This window comes from Lissotriton helveticus, chromosome 12 (genome assembly GCF_964261635.1).
Source record: "Lissotriton helveticus chromosome 12, aLisHel1.1, whole genome shotgun sequence".
Taxonomy (NCBI): domain Eukaryota; kingdom Metazoa; phylum Chordata; class Amphibia; order Caudata; family Salamandridae; genus Lissotriton; species Lissotriton helveticus.
In genome coordinates, this window is record NC_136073.1 from 825263400 (window position 1) to 825286239 (window position 22840).

General features: G+C 42.4%; 1 protein-coding gene across 2 annotated transcripts in view; it reads left to right on the forward strand.

The window, feature by feature from the left end:
* The window catches only part of LOC144798873 (dnaJ homolog subfamily A member 1-like), a 126695-nt gene extending 104191 nt beyond the window's left edge, over window positions 1-22504 (forward strand). For both annotated transcript variants that reach the window (XM_078669964.1, XM_078669963.1), the window contains exons 7-8: window positions 9596-9696; window positions 20710-22504. In XM_078669964.1, coding sequence (XP_078526090.1) covers window positions 9596-9696; window positions 20710-20946 — 338 coding nt within the window. In that variant the 3' untranslated portion in view covers window positions 20947-22504. The remainder of the gene's footprint in view (window positions 1-9595; window positions 9697-20709) is intronic.
* The last annotated feature ends 336 nt before the right edge of the window (window positions 22505-22840 follow it).

Sequence of the window (22840 nt, forward strand, 5' to 3'; positions counted from 1 at the left end):
GTAAGGTGAGCCTCTGTTCCCTCCTCCCTATTATTTCCTGTGATTGCTCTGATGTTATATGACTGTATTATTTTATTATAGTACTGTCTTGATGTATGCTTCTTATGCTTAACAATCTCAGTTCTAGGAGGTTACTGCTTTCTATTCTATTCAAGCATGTGAATCTATGAAAGACACCCCTAATACTGGAGAAGAACAATTGTTACTTACCTGTAAACAGGTGGTTCTCCAGTATTGGTGTCTTTCATAGATTCACATGCGACCCACCCTCCTCCCCTCAGAGGCTCTTTTCTCCTCATGCGCTCTTAGTTACTTTGTGCTACGAAAATCTGAGGGCTTGAGCTTCTGAGGAGAAGGTTCTAGAGGGTGCTGGCGCCTGATTGGCTGCAGTTTGGACTAACATAATGACACTAATGTGTTACAAATGGTTTTTTCTCTTTGCCTTGCATTCCTATGTAGGAATGGTTTTTAGAGGATTTCAGTGTATTTCCTTTCTTTTCTGGTATTATGGTTGTGTGTGTGTGTGTATGTGTATATATATATATATATATATATATATACATATACATACAAACAAAAGGTTGCCCTTTAGGAAACGCCGACACAGTTCCTCGTCGCGGAAACGCTCCACCGCCTGAACAGCGGACCTTGGCACTTGAAGAATCGAGCGCCAGTAGGAGTTGGTGAATCCGGTATTTTGGGGGTGGATACTAGCAGGTACTGTGGTGCATCTCCCCCATGGAACCCACTTGGGGAATACAGGAACTTCACACGAATATTCAACAGCACCAACTATGGTTTTTTTACGGACTACTACACCCAACATGCATTGAGGCAAGAAGTCCCACTGGGGCGGGTCGTAATGACAATTAGTCCACACAGCTGCTGATGTTTTTGTGAACAGCCAGTGAACAAGGGCGGGAGCCCGAAAGCATTTGGCAATTTTCATGTGAGAGAGATGGTACGCTGTGCCTGCTGCCTGAAATAAATGATGGAGACATTTACCAACTGTGTCGGCGTTTCCTAAAGGGCAACCTTTTGTTTGTAAATATATATATATATATATATATATATATATATATATATATATATATATATATATATATATATATATATATATATATATTTAGCATTTATTGCTATTTTATTTACCGTGGGACTCCCACTTCGACGACGGGGAATATTCAAGCATGTGAATCTATGAAAGACACCAATACTGGAGACCCAGAACCCCCCCCCCCCCGTCACAGATCTGAGTTGAATCCATTATTATTCTTTAGCTCAGTTCACAACCCCAGTTCAGACACAGCAGTATGCAAATTGTCATGACCCTGTGCCTCAAGGGAACAGTCCATCCCGAACTGCCAAGCCAGGTCTTCCCTGGACTGGAAACCAGCATCATGGGACCGGTTCCCATGAGGCACTCTGTCAAGGAGGACTTGCATATGGCCAGGTCTGGGGTGACATGGTGAGAAATATAATAATGGATTTAACCCAGATCTCTTGACTGGGGATGAATGTTTTGATTTGTCCATCAATTGTGTGTCTTTTGCTTTCACTTTCTAAAAGTAGCATTTCTAAAACAGTAATGTTAAATCAAACTTCACTAGTAAGGAGGATTTATCATTACAATTCCAAAGACATAAAACAAGACATAGTTACTCCTTTCTGATCATAAATGAACCCTTAAATGTGTATAAGGGAATTCCAATGCTAACCTATGAGAGAAGTTGGCTTCACAGCAGTGAAAACCGAAATCTAGCTGTTTGCCACTCCCAGGACTCGGAGAACGTAAAAGTACATGTCCTACCTTTTACTTACATAGCACCCTGCTCTTAGGGCTGCCTAGGGCCTACCTTTGGGGTGACATATGTAGTAAAGGGGAGTTTAAGGAATGACAAGTAGTTTTAAATGCCAAGTCTGAGAGGCAATAAACTGCACACCGACCTTGCAATGGCAGCCCTGAGACAGGTTTGAAAGGCTACTTCTGTAGGTGGCACAATGGGTGCTGCAAGCCCACTAATAACATATAAATTACAGGCCCTGAGTATATGGTATACCACTTTACAATGGACTTGTAGGTAAATTAAATATTCCAATCATGTATACACCAAGTACACATGTTTAGGAAAGAAGCACATGCACTTCAGCACTGGTCAACAGTGGTAAAGTGCTCAGAGTCCTAAGGCCAACAACCAGATTCACCAAAACATGGAAGTCAAAAGCAAAAAAGTTTGGTGGAAGACCCCCCTAACGACGACGACTAGTCTAACAGTTTTGTAACATCTTCACAGTTCGCAAAAGAGTGATTGCCGTTTGGCATTATCATGAATTAATAAAATCTTTTTTTACAGTTTCTAAAATGCAGTAGATTTGTTTCTTTTGCCATGCAAGGGCTACTTAACCAGCTGATATTAAACCAGTAGAAATTTCAAAATAGAATATGGCAAAGGAACAAGAGCATTTCTCATTGATGTGTTTCTCCACAAAGTGGTTTTCTCCTTATCTCTAGTCTCACGGTAAATTTCGTGCCAGTCCTAGGATGCCCTAAATTTAAGATTGTAATAATATTCTCTTGCTGTAAATGATTTTTTCCTTCAAATTTGTTTACCGTCTTTTATGATAACATTTCAAGATAAAGTAATTAAGTTGCCGTCACAAAGCAAACCATTGCTGGTGCTTCTAATTTTTTTTCCTAAACTCAGTAACGGATGACATAGCCAGAGGAAACCATTGTATTTTGTCAGAAATTATACTGAACCGCCAATTCTCCAGTATTGGGGTGTCTTTCATAGATTCACATGCTTGAATATTCCCCGTCGTCGAAGTGGGAGTCCCACGGTACATAACATAGCAATGTAGCCATAACACAAGCATATATACATAGAGAAAGCAAAAACCATAGAGTTTTTCCTAGATAGACAACATATCACTTCTGATATATCATAGTCATTATGTTTTGGTCCAAATTCCGGCCAATCGGGCGGCAGCACCCTCTTAGAATGTTCTCCTCAGAGGCTCAGGCCCTCAGATTTTCTACCGCACGTCGTGTGAAGGGAGTCTCCCTGAGCTCTGCTCAGTTTTCTTCTAATTTCTTCTCAGAAATCCAATTTTAAGATGTCTTCCACCAAGAAGTCCCTTTTCAGACCTTGTGGGACCTGTGGAAAGCAGAGACTTCATTCTGAAGATCCTCATAAAAAGTGCATATATTGCCTATATCCTGAACACCAAGTCAAGGATTGTAAGGTATGTAGAACCTTCTCTCAGAAGACCTTGAAGGACAGAGAAGGGCGTCTCCCTCTGTGGCAACAGAAGTTGAAGATTTCAGAGAACCCTCTCTCTGTAGTGTGTGTGTCTTCTGTCAAGACTTCTTCATCCCTGAAGAGAACCAGTGAACACCAAAAGGTATCTCCAAAACCTAAAATGGTGAAGAAACATCATGTGGATCAACCTTCAATTTCAAGAGGGGTGAGTATTGCGGCACCTGTTACACCCTCGAGATCCGACTCTCAGGCGTCAAAGACTCCATCTACGCAGTTTTTACCTCAGAAACTGCTCATCTCGTCAACTAGGTCGTCGCTTCCCCCGTTGACTAGAGCTGCCGTCGTCACGTCTACGACTGCAACATCTTCATCTATGAAGTCGGCTATGATCCTGTCTTCTGCATCTTCACCGTCGATGTTAGTATCTGTGAAGGTGAGGCCTATTTCGTCTACAGTGCCTTTGACTTCGTCGACTGTGTCAAGTAAGCAGAAGAAGATTTCGTCGACGCATTCTTCGACTGTGGTTTCGTCGGCAGTGGCTTCGACGGAAACTGTGATAGCTGCTTCCAAGAATTTAGTACCATTGAAATCCTCAAGTTCCCTCTTCTTCAGCGGCGACACTCTTCTTTGGATACACTAATGCCAATCCAAACTTCTTCTCCAGCTGCATTATTTTCTTCAGATGATGAAGACTCTGAAGAGGATGATAGATTCCGGGCTGCTCGCAGTCCCTCTTAACTTCTTCTAAAGTGTCAGGACTCGGATGAGGATGAAGACCTAGAGGAAGAAGACGAAGAGTATTCTACTTGTGGCTCACAACCTGAGCCAGAACCTATTATGGCACAGATGCCTTTAACACTCATTTCAAATCTACGATTCATGCTGGATGATTACTACCGGCGTTTTCCGCGTTCAATACGGGCCTCTCCAGTACCTCAAATGACGATGCCCTTCAAACAATAAAGAAAGACATTGACACGGCCCGTGCTCTCGGAACTCTCCAATTCAAATAGCAAACTTTTCGAGGCGCAAGAGGTCGTGGGTCCTAGTCTTCCTTTCGAGATAATTCCAGTCAGTACATACAAGGACAACAACGTTATTCCTCACAAAGTCAACAGTAGTACAGGCAACAGCATTCTTCGTCCTATAGACAATACAAAGGTAAATCCTCTTGCAGAGGAAAGGACTCTTCCAAAAAACAATGACTTGCTCCTCTCACCATCTCTAACTCCGCCCTTTTGTTTAAGGGTTGGAGGTCGAATCTCCCACTTTTACTCAAAATGGTCACTGATTACTACGGCTCTATGGGTTCTGGATATTGTATGCAGGGGACACTCATTGGAGTTTCTAAAGATTCCTCCCAATTCTCCACCAAGAGGTCCACCTCCTGCCCACCTGAAAGAACGTTTAAACCAACTACTCACAATTCTGTTAAGAAAAGGTGAGATCGAAGTGATACCAAAACTACAAAGGGGTTTTTATTCGAGGTTCTTCCTCATACAGAAAAAGTCAGGAGAATGGCGCCCCATACTTTACTTACGTGCCCTGAACAAATACATCAAAAAGCAAACGTTTCGCATGTTGTCCCGTCAGGAGGTGCTTCCTTTGCTATCTCAAGGAGTGTATATGACAACTTTGGATCTCCAGGATGCTTATTTTCATCTTCCAATTCTGCGGAGGCACAGAAAATTTCTCAGATTCAGAGTAGCCGGGAAGGACTTCCAATTCAAGGTTCTTCCATTCGGCCTTCGTTCCGCTCCCCATGTGTTCACCAAAGTCCTCGCACCGGTGGCAGCTTACCTTCGCCTGCAAGGAGTGCAAATCTTTCCATACTTAAACGACTGCCTGCTAAAGGCACGGTCATTCAAGCAGGCTTCCAAACACACTCAAATCTGCAAATCCCTCTTTCAGTCCCTCAGCCTCACATTCATCATGGAAAAGTCTCAATTTCTCCCTGCTCAAAACAGGCTGTTCTTGGGAGCCATTTTGGACACCAAGCTAGCAAAAGCTTTGGTGTCGCACGAAAGACGTCTGCGTCTTCGAAACTTAGCAGCCTCCCTCCTATTAAGAATCTGCTTCTGTCTGACAGTTGAAATCTTTCCTAGGGATGTTGTCCTCTTGCATCCCTCTTGTCCCTCACTGCCAACTAAAAATGAGACCTATTCAGGAGGAGTTGGACAAACAATGGGATCAAGTTTCCGGAACCTTCAACGATTTGATCAGAGTCACATCTCGAATGAAAAGAAGTCTCTTGTGGTGGACTCTCAAAGAACGTCTCTTCAGGTCGTCCGTTCCTGATGGACGCTCCAAGCTTCACTCTCACAACAGATGCATCCTTGGAAGGCTGGGTGCACATCTTCAGGCGCTAACAGTAAAAGGAAAGTGGAACATTCAGCAAAAGACCTGGCACATCAATCTACTAGAGTTGCTGGCCATTTTTCTAGCACTAAAAGCATTCAGTTCCATCATACAAGGAGCATCAGTGTTGGTCAGAACGGACAACACAACGTGCATGCACTACATAAACAAGGAGGCACGAGATCCATCCTACTGTCCCATCAGGCTCAGCAGATTTGGGATTGGGCGATTCAGCATCAGGTTGTCCTTTTAGCAGTGAATGTTCCGGGAGTGTTAAACAATCTTGTGGATTCAATGAGCAGGTCTTCTACAACCAAACAAGAGTGGGAGTTACATCAACCCATACTGGATCACATTTTTCGGGTATGGGGTCGCACAAATCTGGATCTGTTCGCAACACATCTGAACCGCAGATGCCTGTTCTCTGCAAGTTGGCTTCCCCAACCAGAGTGATGCGGAAATGCCTTTTTGATGAACTGGTCGAAAATATATGCCTACGCTTTTCCACCAATACCTCTAGTTCTCCGAGTTCTTCGAAAAATGAGGAAGGAACCCTGTCACATTATTCTAATAGCTCCCAGATGGCCTCGACAAGTATGGTTCACGGAACTCCTGCTTCTGTCACAGTGCGATCCAATCATTCTTCGCTCTCTGCCGGATCTTCTAACCATGGATCAGGGCCAAGTTTGTTATCTCGACCCAGCATCTCTACGCTTAGTGGCTTGGAACCTGAGCACTATGAGTTTCTAAATTTAGGCATTCCTTCAGATTTTAGAGAGGTCCTGGCAAACGCGGGAGCAGCTTTAACTGTGAAAACATACAAACTCAAATGGAAAAGATTCTGTTTATGGTGCAATGATGCTCCGGTACATCCTATACATTCCTCGCTGGAGCAACTTTTACCTTTCTTTTTACACTTGGCAAAGTCGGGCCTCTCGTTTGCTACCCTAATAGTTTTTCTAGCAGCAATCTCAAGGTTCCGTCAAGATGGCTCTAACTCTCTTTACTCGCCCAGAGTCATTCAACAATTTTTTTAAAGGTCTTTTTCGGATGTTCCCACCAATTCGTCGACCACCTCCTCCTTGGCATTTGAACATTGTGTCGGCACAACTAATGAAACACCCGTTTGAGCCAATCCATAAGGTCGATCTTAAATACATTACCTGGAAGACTCATCTACTTCTGGCTCTCACTTCTTCCTGTCGAGTCAGTGACATTCAGGCGTTTACTACTAAACCGCCTTTTCTTCCGTTTACCAAAGACTCAGCCTTGCTCCGCACCAATTCCGCCTTTATCCCCAAAGTGCCATCGGACTTCCACCTCAATGAACCAGTTGTTTTAAAGTCATTTTTTGCTAATCCTCAAACACCAGCAGAGAGAGCACTTCATTCTTTCGATATTAAGAGGTGTCTAAAACTCTACCTTCAAAGGACTGCTACTATACGTAAATCTGACCAACTGTTTGTGGCCTACGGGCGGATGCGAAAAGGACATCCAGTCACCAAACAAACAATTGCACATTGGATATCTACTGCAATTACTTTTTGCCATCAGCAAGTGGGAAAGCCACTTTCTGCAACTGTTAAAACGCATTCTACTAGAAAAGTTTCCTCGTCTACAGCGCTGTTTGCTGGTGTGCCTCTTCATCACATTTGCAGAGCTGCAACATGGTCCAGTAGGCACACCTTTACGAGACATTACTGTTTGGATTCTGCGGACAACGCTGACTCAGCCGTGAGACTGGCAGTCCTACGAAATCTTTTTAAATAAGGTGAGCCTCTGTTGCTTCCCTACTCCTGTATACAAGGTACTTTCTTTTTCTTTGATATATACTTCAGTCTTTTCGTACTGTGTATTATTATGGTTATTATTATCATTATGTTGAATGATAAGTACCTTGTATTATTCTATCTCTATTGCTCACTACTCTTAATCAAGCATGTGAATCTATGAAAGACACCCCAATACTGGAGAAGAACAAAAGTTACTTACCTGTAAACTGTGGTTCTCCAGTATTGGAGTCTTTCATAGAATCACATGCGACCCACCCTCCTCCCCTCAGAGGCTCTCTTTATCTCTTGGCTCTATATTACTCTTGTGCTCTGAAAATCTGAGGGCCTGAGCCTCTTAGGAGAACATTCTAAGAGGGTGCTGACACCTGATTGGCCGGAATTTGGACCAAAGCATAATGACTATGAGATATCATAGAAGTGATATGTTTATCTAGGAAAAACTCTATGGTTTTTGCTTTCTCTATGTATGTGGAAAAACAGCCAATCTCTAACGAATACCCAGGCTGCTTGGCGCAAGACGCCTCTAATTCCCTATATCGATAGTTACCAAAATAAAGAGACAGACGTTGGAAACTGGAAAGCAAGACAAGTTTATTTCTCCGGAGGAGAACATGTCAACGCAGACACGCAGAATGTCTTTGGGAGATGCTCTGACAACTTCTCTGCTGCTCCCCTTTTTATACCATTTACAATGACTTTATTGGTGGGCAAAACATCCTAGGAATTCCTGCCTCCAGCCGGTTCCCACACAGACCCACCAGCTGTCGTTCCCCCTCCCAAATCTAACAGATGATTACCATATTGCAGCTGGACATTCCGACAGGACATAAGTGTGTGGGATCGGTCGGATCTAAAGGTTATGCAAGTGATAAGATCAAGCATTTCTGTTCGTGCAACAAGTCTTGCTATGTCCGCAAGGCTTGGTTTACAGCCTGGGACCGGATCAAGTGGCCAGTAGCAGTTGGGGGTTATCAGAAGGCCTTGCTCATGTGCAGGGGGTGAAAGGACAAATGTGTTTTAGGGTGGGAAGTGGCTCCGGGGCGTTGTCATGCTGACAAGGTTTTATGACCTTAGTGCATTTGGTCATGCTGAATCAGGGCACCGGGGATGGTTGCGAGGTCAGGGAGAATCATAGGTGACTCGCAAAGCGCGAGATGGCCGCGGCACCTAAAATGGATGCCGTTTACATGCGGACAATGGCTCTTGTTAGGCAAGATGGCGCCGGTGATGTTCATGATTGTCAATTATGTTTTAACATGTGTGTATATGCTTGTTATGGGTACATTGCTATGTTATGTACCGTGGGACTCCCACTTCGACGGGGAATATTCAAGCATGTGAATCTATGAAAGGCACCAATACTGGAGAACCACAGGTTACAGGTAAGTAACTTTTGTTCTTTGTCTTTATACAGCATTTTTGCTTCCAGATTTGATTTTTTTTTTTTTTTGTTTTATTTTTTTAAGTGTTTACTAGTGGCTTTTACCTATTGGTAGCCCTAAGCACTAGTTGTATTCTTTTAATAAAGTGCAAGACTTGGTTTTGCTGACTCTCTAGGGCATGTGTACCAGCAAGTACTGCATCCAGAGAGAGTGATTGTATACTAGCATATGAAGATTGGCATACGACTTGCCCATACCTCTGCAACAAGGCATTGACGATGCAGATTGTATTCACTGTCCGAATACACAATGGCAGTGGAGAGAGGCATTTTTAAAAAACATATTTTCTTGTTACAATTTTTTTGTAACTTTTTCTTTGTCTGAGGGCTTATTCAGCTAGAGGTAAACATCACATTGTCGACGTTTGCAAAGCTGCAACTTAAAGGTCCCTTCCGTTTATCCATAGACATTACTTTTTATACTGCTATGTTAGACTCACTCACTTGTTGGATTACTGATGTTTCTTGCAAATCTATAATAAATATAACTTCCAATTATCTACCATTACAGGTGCTATCTATCTATCTATTGTAAAGTTATGCATATGGCAGGATGAGTTTCTAGAGAAATATTGTTATGGTCAAACTATTTTTGTTACAATAGATCCACAATGAAAATGTCCTCCACAGATTTATTCAGCCATTTCAGATTTATGCAGTAGCAATCCTGGTATTAAGATGGTGTTCAGTTGTGAAAGGAATGTATTTCTCACAAATGTCGGTCTTCCTCTTCCTGCCAGGTGAAGTCATCAAGCCAGGCGATGTGAAATGTATTCCAAATGAAGGGATGCCCATTTATCGTGATCCATTCGAAAAAGGGAGACTCATTATTCAGTTCCAGGTGAGACTGGGGAGTAAAAGTAGAATAATGTAGCACTATACTTTTTATCTTAATGTCTATTAAAATAAAATGTCACTAGAATTGTGATTCTGGAACATTAAATGCCTGAAAGATGAGGACTTTTCTGTGTATCTGAGCAGCAGTGCCCTTGCCACCGTAAATCAAAAGCTGTATTCCAGTGGTAATGTTTTACAAAAACCTGTTTGCCAGGGGCATTTAAGGGACCATGCCACACCAAGAAGCCCTTCCTCTAGAAGCATGGTAGGTGAGATGTCCTGGCCAGAAGAGGGGTCATTTCAGCCCAGCACAGAAATGTTAACTGGAAATAAAAACGCCAAAGCAGTGCTCTCACTAGTGCATCCTTATGCTGCCCTGACCTAGTATTGTTCTGACCATACCGGTTAGGCAGCATATCCCTGGTTCCCCTCTTTCTGCTGTCACATTTTGAGATTTGTGCTCCACTTTTGCTAATACTCTGTACTTTGTAAAAGTTTTACATATTTTGTTCTACTAGCAGTGAATTATTGATGTGGTGTTCAGGTTTTATTCCTGATAGTACGTTGTGGCATAGTGCGCCTTCTGTTGCAATCCTGTTTGAGTTTTAGTTGACCTTTTGGTGTGCGACCTCACCGGGTCTTTTTTTTACTTGCAGCCAGGTCCTTGGACTTTGTCATGTGTGGCCCAACAATGGGTTTCAATAGGTCTCACCAAGTCAACTCAGTGACTACAATGAGGCTTCATATAGGCATCAATGTTGGTGCTAGGCACCAGGCCTAACCTGACAACCCTTCATTGTGTAGTTCTGAACTTCCATCAGCAAGTAATTCAAGAGGACACATTAGTACCAGCTTCAGGTAGCCCTGTGGTCTGACCCCGTGTTCTCTACGGTATACTGTGTGTTTAGTTAATGCTTTAGTGTGAGGTGGCCCTCTGATCCAGTATTGCCTTTTGACTCTTTTGGTGATGTCCATTGTGGTCTCATATTGTTTTCTCACTGTTGTCCTCATCTGGGTGGTCCTGAGTCCTCTGCCTTTGTCAGAGCAGCTTGGACTTAATATTGAACACTATTACCTTGAACGTCCTCTCTTGAGGCCCTTTGTCCAGTGTCACTAAGCATTAGATGCCCTTGCTTCTCAAATTAATCCACAACTGTTCCACTTGAGCTTGCTTGTAGTGCTATGCCGGTTCACCTAGAACCTCCTTGGTTGTCGTAACTCTTTGCTCTGTAATTGCTTTTGATTTCCTCTAGGAACCTTGCAGAGATGCTCACCACAGAATTTATTTTGAGTACCTGTTAATATTCACCATGACCAAGTACTGATGCGACCCATTAATGATGTTCTTCTTAGGGGTATCTGCATGCATTTCATGTATTAAAGTAGTCTGAACTCCTCAATGGGGCCTCAGCCAGATTTTTTTCTCCTTTATGCACTTATACCATACCTACCCATGAAAGCTTCTGTTCCTCCTTTCCATGCTATAAGTGCTGGCCTTAATAGTTAAACCTCCTCATATTTTTCATATGAGCACCCTCTGTGCTACTGGAGTAAGGTCTAGTCTCCAACTTCAAGTAACTAAATTCTCGGGAACTCTAGAAGACCTATTGAACTCCTTGTGTGTGGGTTCTGGTAGCTCCATCTCTGTGCCTGGTTGTGAACCTTGTGGAATTCCCATTCAGGTATGTTATTGGTGAGTTTTCTCGTGCAAGAGCTTCCCTTATACTGTGATGTGTGCCTGGCTAGTCTCTGGCACTTCCATAGTGGCCTACCTGAGGTGCACGTAGCTCTCTGGAAACTTTAAGTTAAAAGGGAAACTGAGCATAGAGATAGTTATATTTAGCAAAATATTGTCTTGTGTTTGCCATATTGCTTTTATTGCTTTCAGCTACTGAGTATAAATTTTGAAATATAGTCAAAAAGTCTTCAAAAGCATGTCTTGTTGCTTTGAATATGTTGCTTATATTTCAATTCTCCTTCTTGCGCAGTAGTAAAACTGTCAGCATACGTGTAGAGGTCCCAGGGGCATAGTAAGCCTGAGACTTCTGAGGGCTGAAAAATTACATGGACGTCCGAGCATCATGAAACAGTTAACATAAGCGAACCTAAAAAAGCATTTCATGACCGTACAGATATTGGAGAGTACACTCACTGTTGTACGTGTAATTGTGTACTACACCAACCTGGTGGCACTGGACATGCTGAAAATAATGTATTTCATTGTGAAAAGGTAGTTGTCAAAATAAGAGTGTAGTGATTAGGAGAGAAATACAACAAAAGGCTGTGTGAGTATATTATTCTAGGAATCCTATCGGACTAGTCCATATTAAGCCATTGAGAAAGGCAAATGTACTTTGGTGTTGCATTGTGCATGTAAATCCTACTGATGGATCTGGAGAGATTGCCAAAAGTCAGTGAGCAAACGATGATGAGCATGGCTTGTGGGGGATATTGGGCGATAGAGGTCTACAAACACAAGGAAGATTTGTTGACTTGTTAAATCGCAGTGTCTGTAAAACTTTGGAAACTTTTTTCTAAATAGTCCCACTACTGTAAGCTTAATTAGTTGTAGAATAGATTGTCTGCTCCCATATGCAGCTGCTTTGTCATTAAATGAAGTTGGTTTTTCTGTACACAAAACCAAATGCCCACTGTTGTCTCCTGCACAAATGCACTTAACTACACATACATAGGGGTGGGCAGACTGATGGGCTCTACAGGCAGACCTGTGTGCTCTCTCGTGTAAACTGACAGGCACTTAGATGAAACAAAAGCACACTTAATTTTTTTTCTTCTTTTTTAAATGAAACCACTTGAGTGCACTGCCTACTTTTCATGTTTTTTCTGGTCTGGTACTAAGTGAATTCTCTAGCTGACCTCTACTCCTGCAGTGCATCTTAGTATGGCTATTTGCAATTATGGGTTTATGCACTCTGGATCCTTTGATGCAGTCAATTGTTGCCTGAAACATCTATCAAGCAATATTTTTGCTAGAACTCCTCACACAGTTATCTGGTAACATCTATCTGTTTTGCAGCAGTAAAGTAATGGATTTCGATCTAGCAAATCCTATAACTCTTCACTTTCCCCAATTTACTGAAGAAGGCAGTACTTGTTCTCCTTTATGGTACGCATACCTGTCTAAAACCCGATAGTAGCCATGAGTTCTCCGGTCATCTGATTTATTATTCCGGTTGTCATTTTGTGACCGAACATCATACTTGTGGTGGTTCCTAGCCTCGAGTCTTTGTCTCGTCTTACTGTCCAGGACAGTCTTCAATCATGCTGATTAAAGTTTATTACTCCTGAGAGGAAATCAAAATGTTGCTGATCTTGGCGGGTTTTAGTTCATAGATGGTATGGTAATGCTTAAAGCTTTCTCCAGTCGTATAGCTCAACCTTTATCATAGCAGTTTCTGGATGGTGTTCTGTGGTGTGCATAACTACATCCTGGCCAGAGTGAAGTAGTGAAACAATGGCTTCTACTTTACGTATTCGTTTTATACTGTAATGTATCGCCATCAAGTGCCTCTTTATAGTGCAAGGTGCCCAGACAGTTTAGTATCTAAATGTCCTGCACTGCTGCCCAAAATAAAATGGCAACCCAGCGGAGTTTTTTATTATTATTTAAAAAAAAAAAAAAAATTATTTAAAGCTGAACTCTTCCAAAATCCCATTAGGGGGTGGCTTCCCACCTGTGATCAAATCATCAGGTGTTGTATTTCACACCTGGTGGTAGGAACCAGGACACTGAAATGCTGATAATCTGTAAACATTTGGTCGAGGCATGTGTGCTGTAGATACACATGCTTTGCATACTCCAGCCATCTAGTGTTTGGAAGTTTTTTGTTTTTTTAAGAAGTCTTTCCTAGTCACGAGGTAAGGTGACTCATCCTTTGGGTGATAGTGCGCATGGGCATCTACTCCATTGTTAGATTGTTTTTTACCACTATTGGATTCGGGCGTGTATTGCTGCGTTTCAGTACGAACCCGTCCTTCGGGTTCCCCTCGGTGCACAATCCATTGTACCCTCGGTGGTATTGTTATCGTAAGCGTTTCCCTCTCTCTGCGTATCCATTCAATCGGGGAAACTCCTCTTCGATCGAAAATATTGTGGGCGGCCTTCAGGCCTAGCCGCGTCGGTCCATTCATCAGCCGATGGAACATACTCCATTTCAATTCTGTCCTCGGTGCGGCGCCAAATGCCGTTGTACCGATCTACACCAAGTCTGCAACTTGTGCCTCTCCCCGGAGCACAAGGAAGAAGACTGCGAGGCCTGCCTGTCGTTCAGATCGAAAAAGACTCTTCGAGATCGTCGGGCTCGACGACGAGAAATGCAGCGATAAAGCACTCCAATGCTCTGGATATTTTCGGAGAAGAATCCGAGCATGAAGTGCCATCTGCGGAAGAAGAGAAGGCCTTCTCGGTCGCAAAATCCGATTGCGAGCTAGAGATTATATTCGAGTCGTAAGATATTCCAGCGGGACAGGTGGTCGTGAGTACTAAAACCCCCATACCCCATAAGCTATGTTCCACTAAGGAGAAGGCTTAGGCACCACCTCTGCCTTCGGGCCTTGTTTGGCACTGAGATGACGTTTCTGATGCCCCGGCCTTGGGCCTGGCACTGAAACAAGTAGTCTAGCCTACCGGCATTGGTTCGAGCCGAGACCGATCGTCTTCAAGCCAGAAACATTCCGCTCCGAAAGACAAATCTAGTTGGGAGCAGAAGTCCTCAGTTTCGAAACAAAAGTCCACTTCCGAGCCAAAACCTTTGCGTTCGAGGATCAATCCAGTTCGTCACCGAAACTTTTGGCGCTTACATCCAAAGACTATATTTCAAATCCCCCTGAACCAATTTTGGATATGAAAGACAGTTTGGACCCAAAGCAGAAAAATCTTTACATCAATCCAGACACTGGCCATATATTAGCTAAAACTCCTTCCAAAAGGAAAGTCAATTCAGAGGACACTGGATACAAGATCCCCCTTAAGAAGAAAAAAGACATTGCTACAAGTCCTATCCATTCTACTTGGCCATCCCCTCTGCCACTTCCACCAAATTCACCTTTACCAATACTGCCAGACTCAGATCCACTAAACCGAACATCACAGGGATCTCCTCACACAGAGCCTGATTTAGGAGATGGGGATGATAATGACAATATTCCTTTACCTACAGATCTGTGGGATGATTATAATATTGATCCACCTATGGATAATGATCCAGACCTATACCCTGCAAAACCGTCTCCTCCAGATGATAATGCTTTCTATCTAGCGTTCATTTCCAGAGCAGCAGCATATCATGGGGTTACACTGCATCAATGATGACAATTGTTTTATTTGAGATTAGAGTCCTCACACATTTAGCCAAAGTCTCACTTGCTAATAGGCATGATGAGATATGCAGATGACATTTTAAGGACCCTGTTTGTGCACAAATTTTAACACCTAGGGTTGATAAAAAATATAAAGCATCAACCTCTGATCCAGTTTTTGTTAAAGGACAGAGCCCTCTAGATCCATTGGTAGTTTCCGATGCTCATAAAAGGGCGAACGAAGACATCTGAGATGCTCCTCCCCCAGATAAAGTCAAAGCTTATTGGCGCATCTGGTAAAAGGGTAACTTCTCAAGCTGCTAATCACTGGCGCATTGCCAACACGCTGGGCCTTCTAGCTAGGGCACACTGGGATGAGATGAAAGGTCTACTTCAGTACTTCCCAGAAGAGCACAAGAAAAAGGCACAAGAGCTAGTTCAAGAAGGGAAGCTCTTTTCTAACTCTTCTGTTAAATGTGTCCTTGATGATGCTGACACTGCAGTGAGAGAATTTTAACACCAGCATTCTCTTACGTTACCGCGCCTGGCTTAGAATTTCAGGGTTTAAACCAGAAGTTCAATAGTCTATTTTAAACACTCCTTTTAACAAACCACATCTGTTCAGACCTCAGGTTGGTGAGGCTTTAGGAAAAAGACACGAACATGGCGAAATCCATGGGAGCCCTTCAAGCAGAGGCTCCTTTTGTCGCTCATTCTATAGAGCATGGTCTAAAACTACATCTTCAGACCCTAACACTTCCTCGTACAAGTCCAACATGCAACCCTCTTCAGTAGAGGTTTCTTTAGGGGAGGGTACAGAGGAAATAATTTTAGAGGTAAGGGCACGTCAACACGTAACTCCCCTTCTCCCAATAAGCAGTGACTTGCCTATGCCTTTCCCAAATCATCTAACACCTGTCAGGGGAAAACTCCCATTTGGCAATCCATAACCTCAGACAAATGGGTGCTAGAAATTATCCGAAATGATTATTGCCTGGAGCTCACCAGCAATCCTCCCAGCTTTCCACCTCGCACTCACAAACTCTCATCAGAACACCTACAGCTTATCAGGCAAGAGGTACAAGCTATTAACAAAAGAAGCTATAGAACAGGTTCCATTACAGTACCAAGGTTAAGGAGTGTACTCTGTACTTTCCAATCCCCAAGAAGGACGGCTCCTTAAGACCAATTTTGGATCTAAGGACATTAAATCTGTATATACTTTCAGAACATTTCTACATGTTCACGCTTCAACACGTCCTTTCATTGTTACAGCAAGGTGATTTTATCTCCACACTAGACTTAATATACGCATACTTTCATAATCTGGTTCACCCAGCACATCGCAAATACCTTAGAATTGTGATATCAGCGTCGCTGGGGTAGTGGGAAAGAGACCTATATTGGTGCCAACGAGCTGAAGAAAGTGTATAAAAGCAGGGGGGTGCGCTTAAAAAATGAGAGAAACTATTGGCACCAATGGCGTAAGCATGGAGAGACTGGGGGGGGGGGTCTTTATGTACCAGCCATGCTCCGGAAGGGTGGAGGGCTTCTCCGATTGACCAGGTCTACACACATTGTTCAGAAATATGTCTCACACTGAAAAGGTGCCCCTTGAACTGCTTGAGGCAAATCTTATCGAACCTCTCTCGTACAACATTTATGTGACGATGCAACATAACAATGTACAAAAGTATATGCAATTTCTAAAATGTATGGTCTTCTGAGCAAAGTTAATAAAAAGGATTTAAAAAAAAAAGATTTGTGATAGCAGGAAAACTCTATCAATTCAAAGTATTCCCGTTCAAAGTACCTACAGCTCCCAGGGTAGTCACAAAATATTTGGCGGTAGTGGCGGCACATCTGAGAAGACAACCGATTCATGTCTTCCCATATCTTGACGACTGGCTCATCAAAGCCAGCTCACACCAAAAGTGTCTACACCACACTCTGACTACATTAGACCTACTTTACCAATTGGGTTTCATGTTCAAAGGTCTCGCCTTCACAAATGCAGTCTAATCTGGGAGCCACTCTAAACACTTCCACAGCTCTAGCCACTCCCAATGCACATTCTCTGCAACTGTCACGCCTCTGACAATTTGGCTTTGGGCTGTTCATCACAAAGTCCATCTTCTGGCAGAGCATCTCCCAGGTGTGGACAATCAGATTGCCAACCTCCTAAGCATAAAGCGGCAACAAATTCACGAGTGGGAACTTCAACCCCAGGTTCTCCTTCCATACTTTTAACAATGGGGATTCCACAAATGGATCTGTTCGCCATAGTGGACAACTCAAAATGCCCAAACCTGCCCTCCAGGTTCCCACAACCTGTATCCAAAGGCAATGCCCTATGGATAAATTGGTCCGGGGTATTCGCCTACGCTTTTCCGCCTCTCCCTCTCCTTCCATTTCTGGTTCGGAAGCTTAGGCAAGCATCCCTCATACGGATTCTAGTAGCTCACACTTTGGTTCGTCAACCGTGGTTCACGACACTTTTAGAATTGTTAGTAGTTCCACATCAAAAGCGACATCTCAATTCCAGTCTTCTCACGTAGAACAATCGAGAAGTCAGACATCCAAATCTCAAGGAGCTCAATATAGCGATTTGGCTCCTGAAGTCCTAGAGTTTCAATGTCTTACCTTGCCACCAGAATGCATGACCATTCTTAAAGAAGCAAGAAAGCCTACTACCAGAGCATGCTATGCCGCTAAATGGAATCTATTTTGTCATGTATTGTACTAATATTGATCCTCTAAATGCATCTACTCAAAATATAGTTTATCTTCTGCATTTACAGTGTGCTGGTTTAGCCTACACTTCCATTTGTTTGCATCTTGCAGCAATAGCTGCATATTTGCAAAACTGACAACATCTAAGCTCTATGGAGGGCCTTAAGAGAATAATACCACCCAGGGTAACTCCAGCAGCAGTTCAAATCTGAAGATTGTTCTTACAGAGCTCATGGGTCCACCTTTTAAGCCATTACACAACTGTCCACTACAGTTTCTTTCATTCAAAGTCGCCTTCCTCATTGCAATTATTTCATTAAGGAGAGTTGGTGAGCTACAAGCTTTAACCTTAGAAGAACCCTTCTTTCAACTTCAGAGACAGGGTAGTTCTTAACACCAACCCAAAGTTCCTTCCCAAAGTGGTTCCTGCTTACCATATCAACCAATTCGTTGAGCTGCCCGTGTTCTTTCTTCAACGAGATTCGGTATAAGAACGAGCTCTTCATACTCTTGATGTCAGAAGAGCACTATTGTACTACATTGAAAGAACTAAAGATTTTCATAAAACAACTGTTGCATTTGCTACAACTCACAAGGGCAGTCTAATTTCTAAACCTGGTATTACAAGCTGGATTGTTAAGTGCATTCAAACCTGCTACACTAAAGCTAAATAACTGTATACCTCCTAGAGCACACTCCACTCGTAAAATAGGAGCATCTATGGCCTTTTTAGGTAACCTCCCTATAGCTGACATTTGTAATGCAGCAACCTGGTCCACACCACACACTTTTACCAAACATTACTATGTGGATGCGTTAGCACGTCAACAAGCCAATGTAGCCAAGCAGTGCTACAAACACTTTGTCAAACAGCTGCAACATCTACTGGTTAGCCACTGCTTTGGGAGAATACTGCTATATAGTCTATGCAAAGCACGTGTATCTACAGCACGCATATCTCGATCGGATTATGCTACTTACCCAGTAAGCATCTGTTCTTGGCATATGGAGCTGTAGATTAACATGCACCCTTTTACCTCGGGCACTTAAAGCTGTTGCAGTTTTGAATTATTTACATTGCAAAAGCATGGACATCTCTGTACTACACTTACTTACTCCATTCTCACCCTCTTTCGGGAAAACAATCCAACAATAAGTCTATGCCCATACGCACTATCACTGAAAGGAGGAGTCCCCTTACCTCGTGACTAGGAAAGACTTCTTCAAAGAAAAAAAACAACTTGCAAACATCCGTGCCCAACAGTAGATGGTAGGAGTATGCAAAGCATGTGAATCTACAACTCTACATGCCAAGAACAGATACTGGGTAAGTAGCATAATCCTTTTCAGGTTATAACCGTATGGAAATCTGATCTATATTATCCTGATAAGACAGCCCTGATGAGAGCATTTCATTTTCACAGTAGATTGTGTAGTCTAGATTGGTAAAATAACTCCAATCTCTTTTCCTTTTTGTGTTTTTTGTCTGTTTTTATTGTTTACCTCCATCCACCCCCACCCCCATCTACTATTCAGTTATTCTTAAACATTCTAAAGGAATCTGATAATCCACCTCTTTCCTTCTTTGAAAACCCCACCCCCCCTCAGTCCGTTCAGTTTTTTTTTTTATGTGATTAATTTTTAATTAGTGGGAGCCTGCATTTGTGCCCCTTGTTTCCCTCTGTCCTTAGTTTCACTTCCACTCCTTTCCATATGACTATCCCACTCTGCTTTTTTCAGTATTGTAGTCCGTACCCATTACTACTTGCCCCTATTTTGCTTTTCTTCCTTAATCTTCTTGTCTTCATCTTTGCCTGGGCACTTGCGGTAGACCTAAATACTGCTGTAACCCTGGGGTTTTGTTTTATTTTTCTTCCGATCTGCACTTTTTACTTTCTCACCATCCTATGACTTTTTAATGTAGGATATTTTTTGTTTGCTTTAATATTTGTAAATGATTTTACTTCACGTCGTGGGCCTTTAGCAGATCCATTTCTAGTTTGTGTTAGCAACTTCTGTTGAAAAGGCATGTTATCTGTTTTAATTTTGTCAGAAAGAATCCTGCCGGTCCTTCGACTCATAACTACTGTGCCCCCCCCCCTCAATCTGTGACTGCAAGGGAATTTTTTCACCCTGCAGGTGACTCCCTCCTACTTTATCATGATCATGTCCATACATGAGTTATTTGCATGTTGTCCTCTACCCCATCTCCTCTCCATTACCCTCCCCTCGCCTCCTTGATCCCCCACTCCTCTTTTTTTTCCTCCTCCTGTCCCTCTGGTTCTCTCTTGAGCTGATTCTCCCCCACAAGTTACCCCCTGAGTTGGGATTTAGGTGAGGTATATGTATGCTAGGAAACTTTAATAAAAAGTTTGGAACCATAAAATAATATGTACCATTGACAAAATAACTGTTAGATCTTACCTTTTGGATTTGTATTCTGTATTTATTTACTTTTAGCTGCTAGAGTCCATTGGTACTTAAACACTCATTCTACTATGCCAAATGTGCACTTGCATGTCCGTCAGTAGAACTATTTCACGCAAAACTGCAAGACCTGAACCAACTCCACTATTTCACTCTGTCTAGTCTAAGAGAAGAGACCGGTTTGCAATTGTTTCATATGTTTCAAAAAATTGAGCATTTTAATTTGGCTTCAGTTTTACAAACTATCTTGTTCTGTCCATTTATGCGTTTTGCTCTTCGTTGTTTTTGCATGCAACGTATATCACTGACCATTATTAAAGTCATAAGCCCCCACACTTTAAAGCATTCTAGACCTTCTGAGAGCAATAGGGTTGAGTGAAAACTTTCGGACTTGTAACTGTTGTAACTTTATGACTTTGTTTTTGAAGCGTCACTGATCTGTACACAATGCACTTGTTCCCTCTGTGGAAGCTTCTTGAGTGTAAATGATGGGTCCCAAGCGGATATAAACTTTTTGCAATAATATCTGTCTTCCCAGGTAAAGTTCCCAGAGACTGGTTGGCTTCCTACAGACAGCATGCGGCAGTTACAAGACTATTTACCAGCTCAGGTGGAGTTCATGACTACAGAGGACATGGAGGAGGTGAAATTAACGGACTTTGATCCACACGCCCAACAGAAGCGGCAATACAATGGCGAGGCCTACCACGAAGATGAACATGACTACACTAGTAATCGCCATCAATATCACGAAGCTCCGTGTCAGACATCTTAATCTCCCTTCCACTAGATGGACTATGTACATACCAAGGTTCTTGAGGGTCATTTGATTAGTTCAGCAATTTGGAGCTGCAAGAGTGCCGCTCTGACTTTTATATTTTTTCAGTGAAAGATTTCCCAGTTGCCTCTTTGATCATCTGTGCCGTAACATATCTACACACCTCTTCAGTGCACCACCATTCCAAACCAAGGATTGTTGTTTGTGGGAGTCACGAAGTGGAGGACCAGAAATCTTAAGTACTGGGTTCTTTTTCAAGGAAAAAGTCCAGTGTGAACTAACCGAATGTGGTTTCTAAAAACGGAGGCTAATTACATTCCAATATTCATTGGTAGATACTTATTGTTGGGTCAAATTTGAACGCAACCTCAAAAAATATTTGACACAGTTCCCTGTATTTTAATCATTGTATTTATGTTTAGGTTCTACAAGCTCCTATCTTAAAAGTGAGTTTGCGGCTTTTAATTATTTCAAAGGAACAGCTGGAGAAGCAATCGTCTTACATTGCAATTTGACACATTCTAAATATTCTATAAACTTTTGTGCAGTGTTAGCAATGCCACACTTTGTACTAATACATTGGAAAACGTGATGGTACGGAATATGGGAGAAACGTGGTTTCAGAAAAACTTGGGAGCGGAGTATGCACCTTCATCCCTACTCAGCCTTATAAGTTCATGCCTTCCCCCAGCCCACGCCCTGCAGTTAAAATTAACAAGTGTTGGCATTTGATGCTGCCATACCTCAGCACTAGGTAGAGTATTAACATTTGGCCATAGGGTCCCTGTTTGATAAATGCTTTATTCGGTTTTACACCGTAGAATTTTTGCACATATGATCTGGCTGTGTCTGTAGCACTGTTGCATACCAGAGACTGCCTCTAGTGTCTTCTGAACAGTGCAGCTACAGAAATTAGTCCTGATAAGCAGGCCGATTGGTGAATCGGTAGACTAAAAATGGTTGGTGTACCCAGTTTTTGACAAACTTGAATGGATCCAGAAGCTATATAAGCATTTGTTTCCTGTGGGCAATTCTTGTTTTTCCTTCCTATGGAAGCGATTTCACTCTCCTCTCTTTGAAAACTTAAGATACAGAGCATAACTGCATCTTAATGATGTTTGGAGATTTTGAACGCTTTCGAGTTTATCATGAACTGTAATCCATTTATGACAAAAGTTCCCTATTGAAATGTGATGCTTGTCTTCTCACTAATCATCTACGCCTCTGGGAGCTTAGTGGGACGTTTTACTTTGTATTTGCAAAGATTGGCCTACACTGGAGGAATGGATGTTGGAACGACAGTGCAAAGATCTGGCCATCAGTCTTACCAGTTTACAAATTAATACCTTGCTCTTGGGACTCTTTATATGTTAATACGTGAAACCAGGTCCGGGAAGAAAGCTCCCCAAAAATACTATTGATCTTCTGCCCTTTCCTTCCGCTGCAGCCTTGTAGGTAACTTAATAATCTTTTGTTTTTGTATTCATAGTTTTTTGTTTGCCTGTATGATTGACTTGTCCTTCGAAATGCCAGATTAAAGGGTATTTCTTTCAAAGTGTCTTGTGGTTTGTATCGCTTTCAGCAAAACTCCCCATTCAACCATTGAAACTGTACAAGAAGCACAACCAGTTTTACCAAAACTGGCTAGAGAAGTATTGGTTTAAATTTTCCCGGTTGCTAATTAATTAGGACAAAATGACAAAGCAGTGTCCCTATCGTAGAACGCAGACAGTTTAAGGCACACACTCAACAAACTCATCTTACTGACACACACCACAATTTCCCAGGAGGGCTGCCTCCCAGTTTTTTTTTGTGATATCCACACAAAATAAATTTACAAGCAAATAATCTAAATGGCAGTCATTCACACAGTCTTTGGTTATCCTGAAAA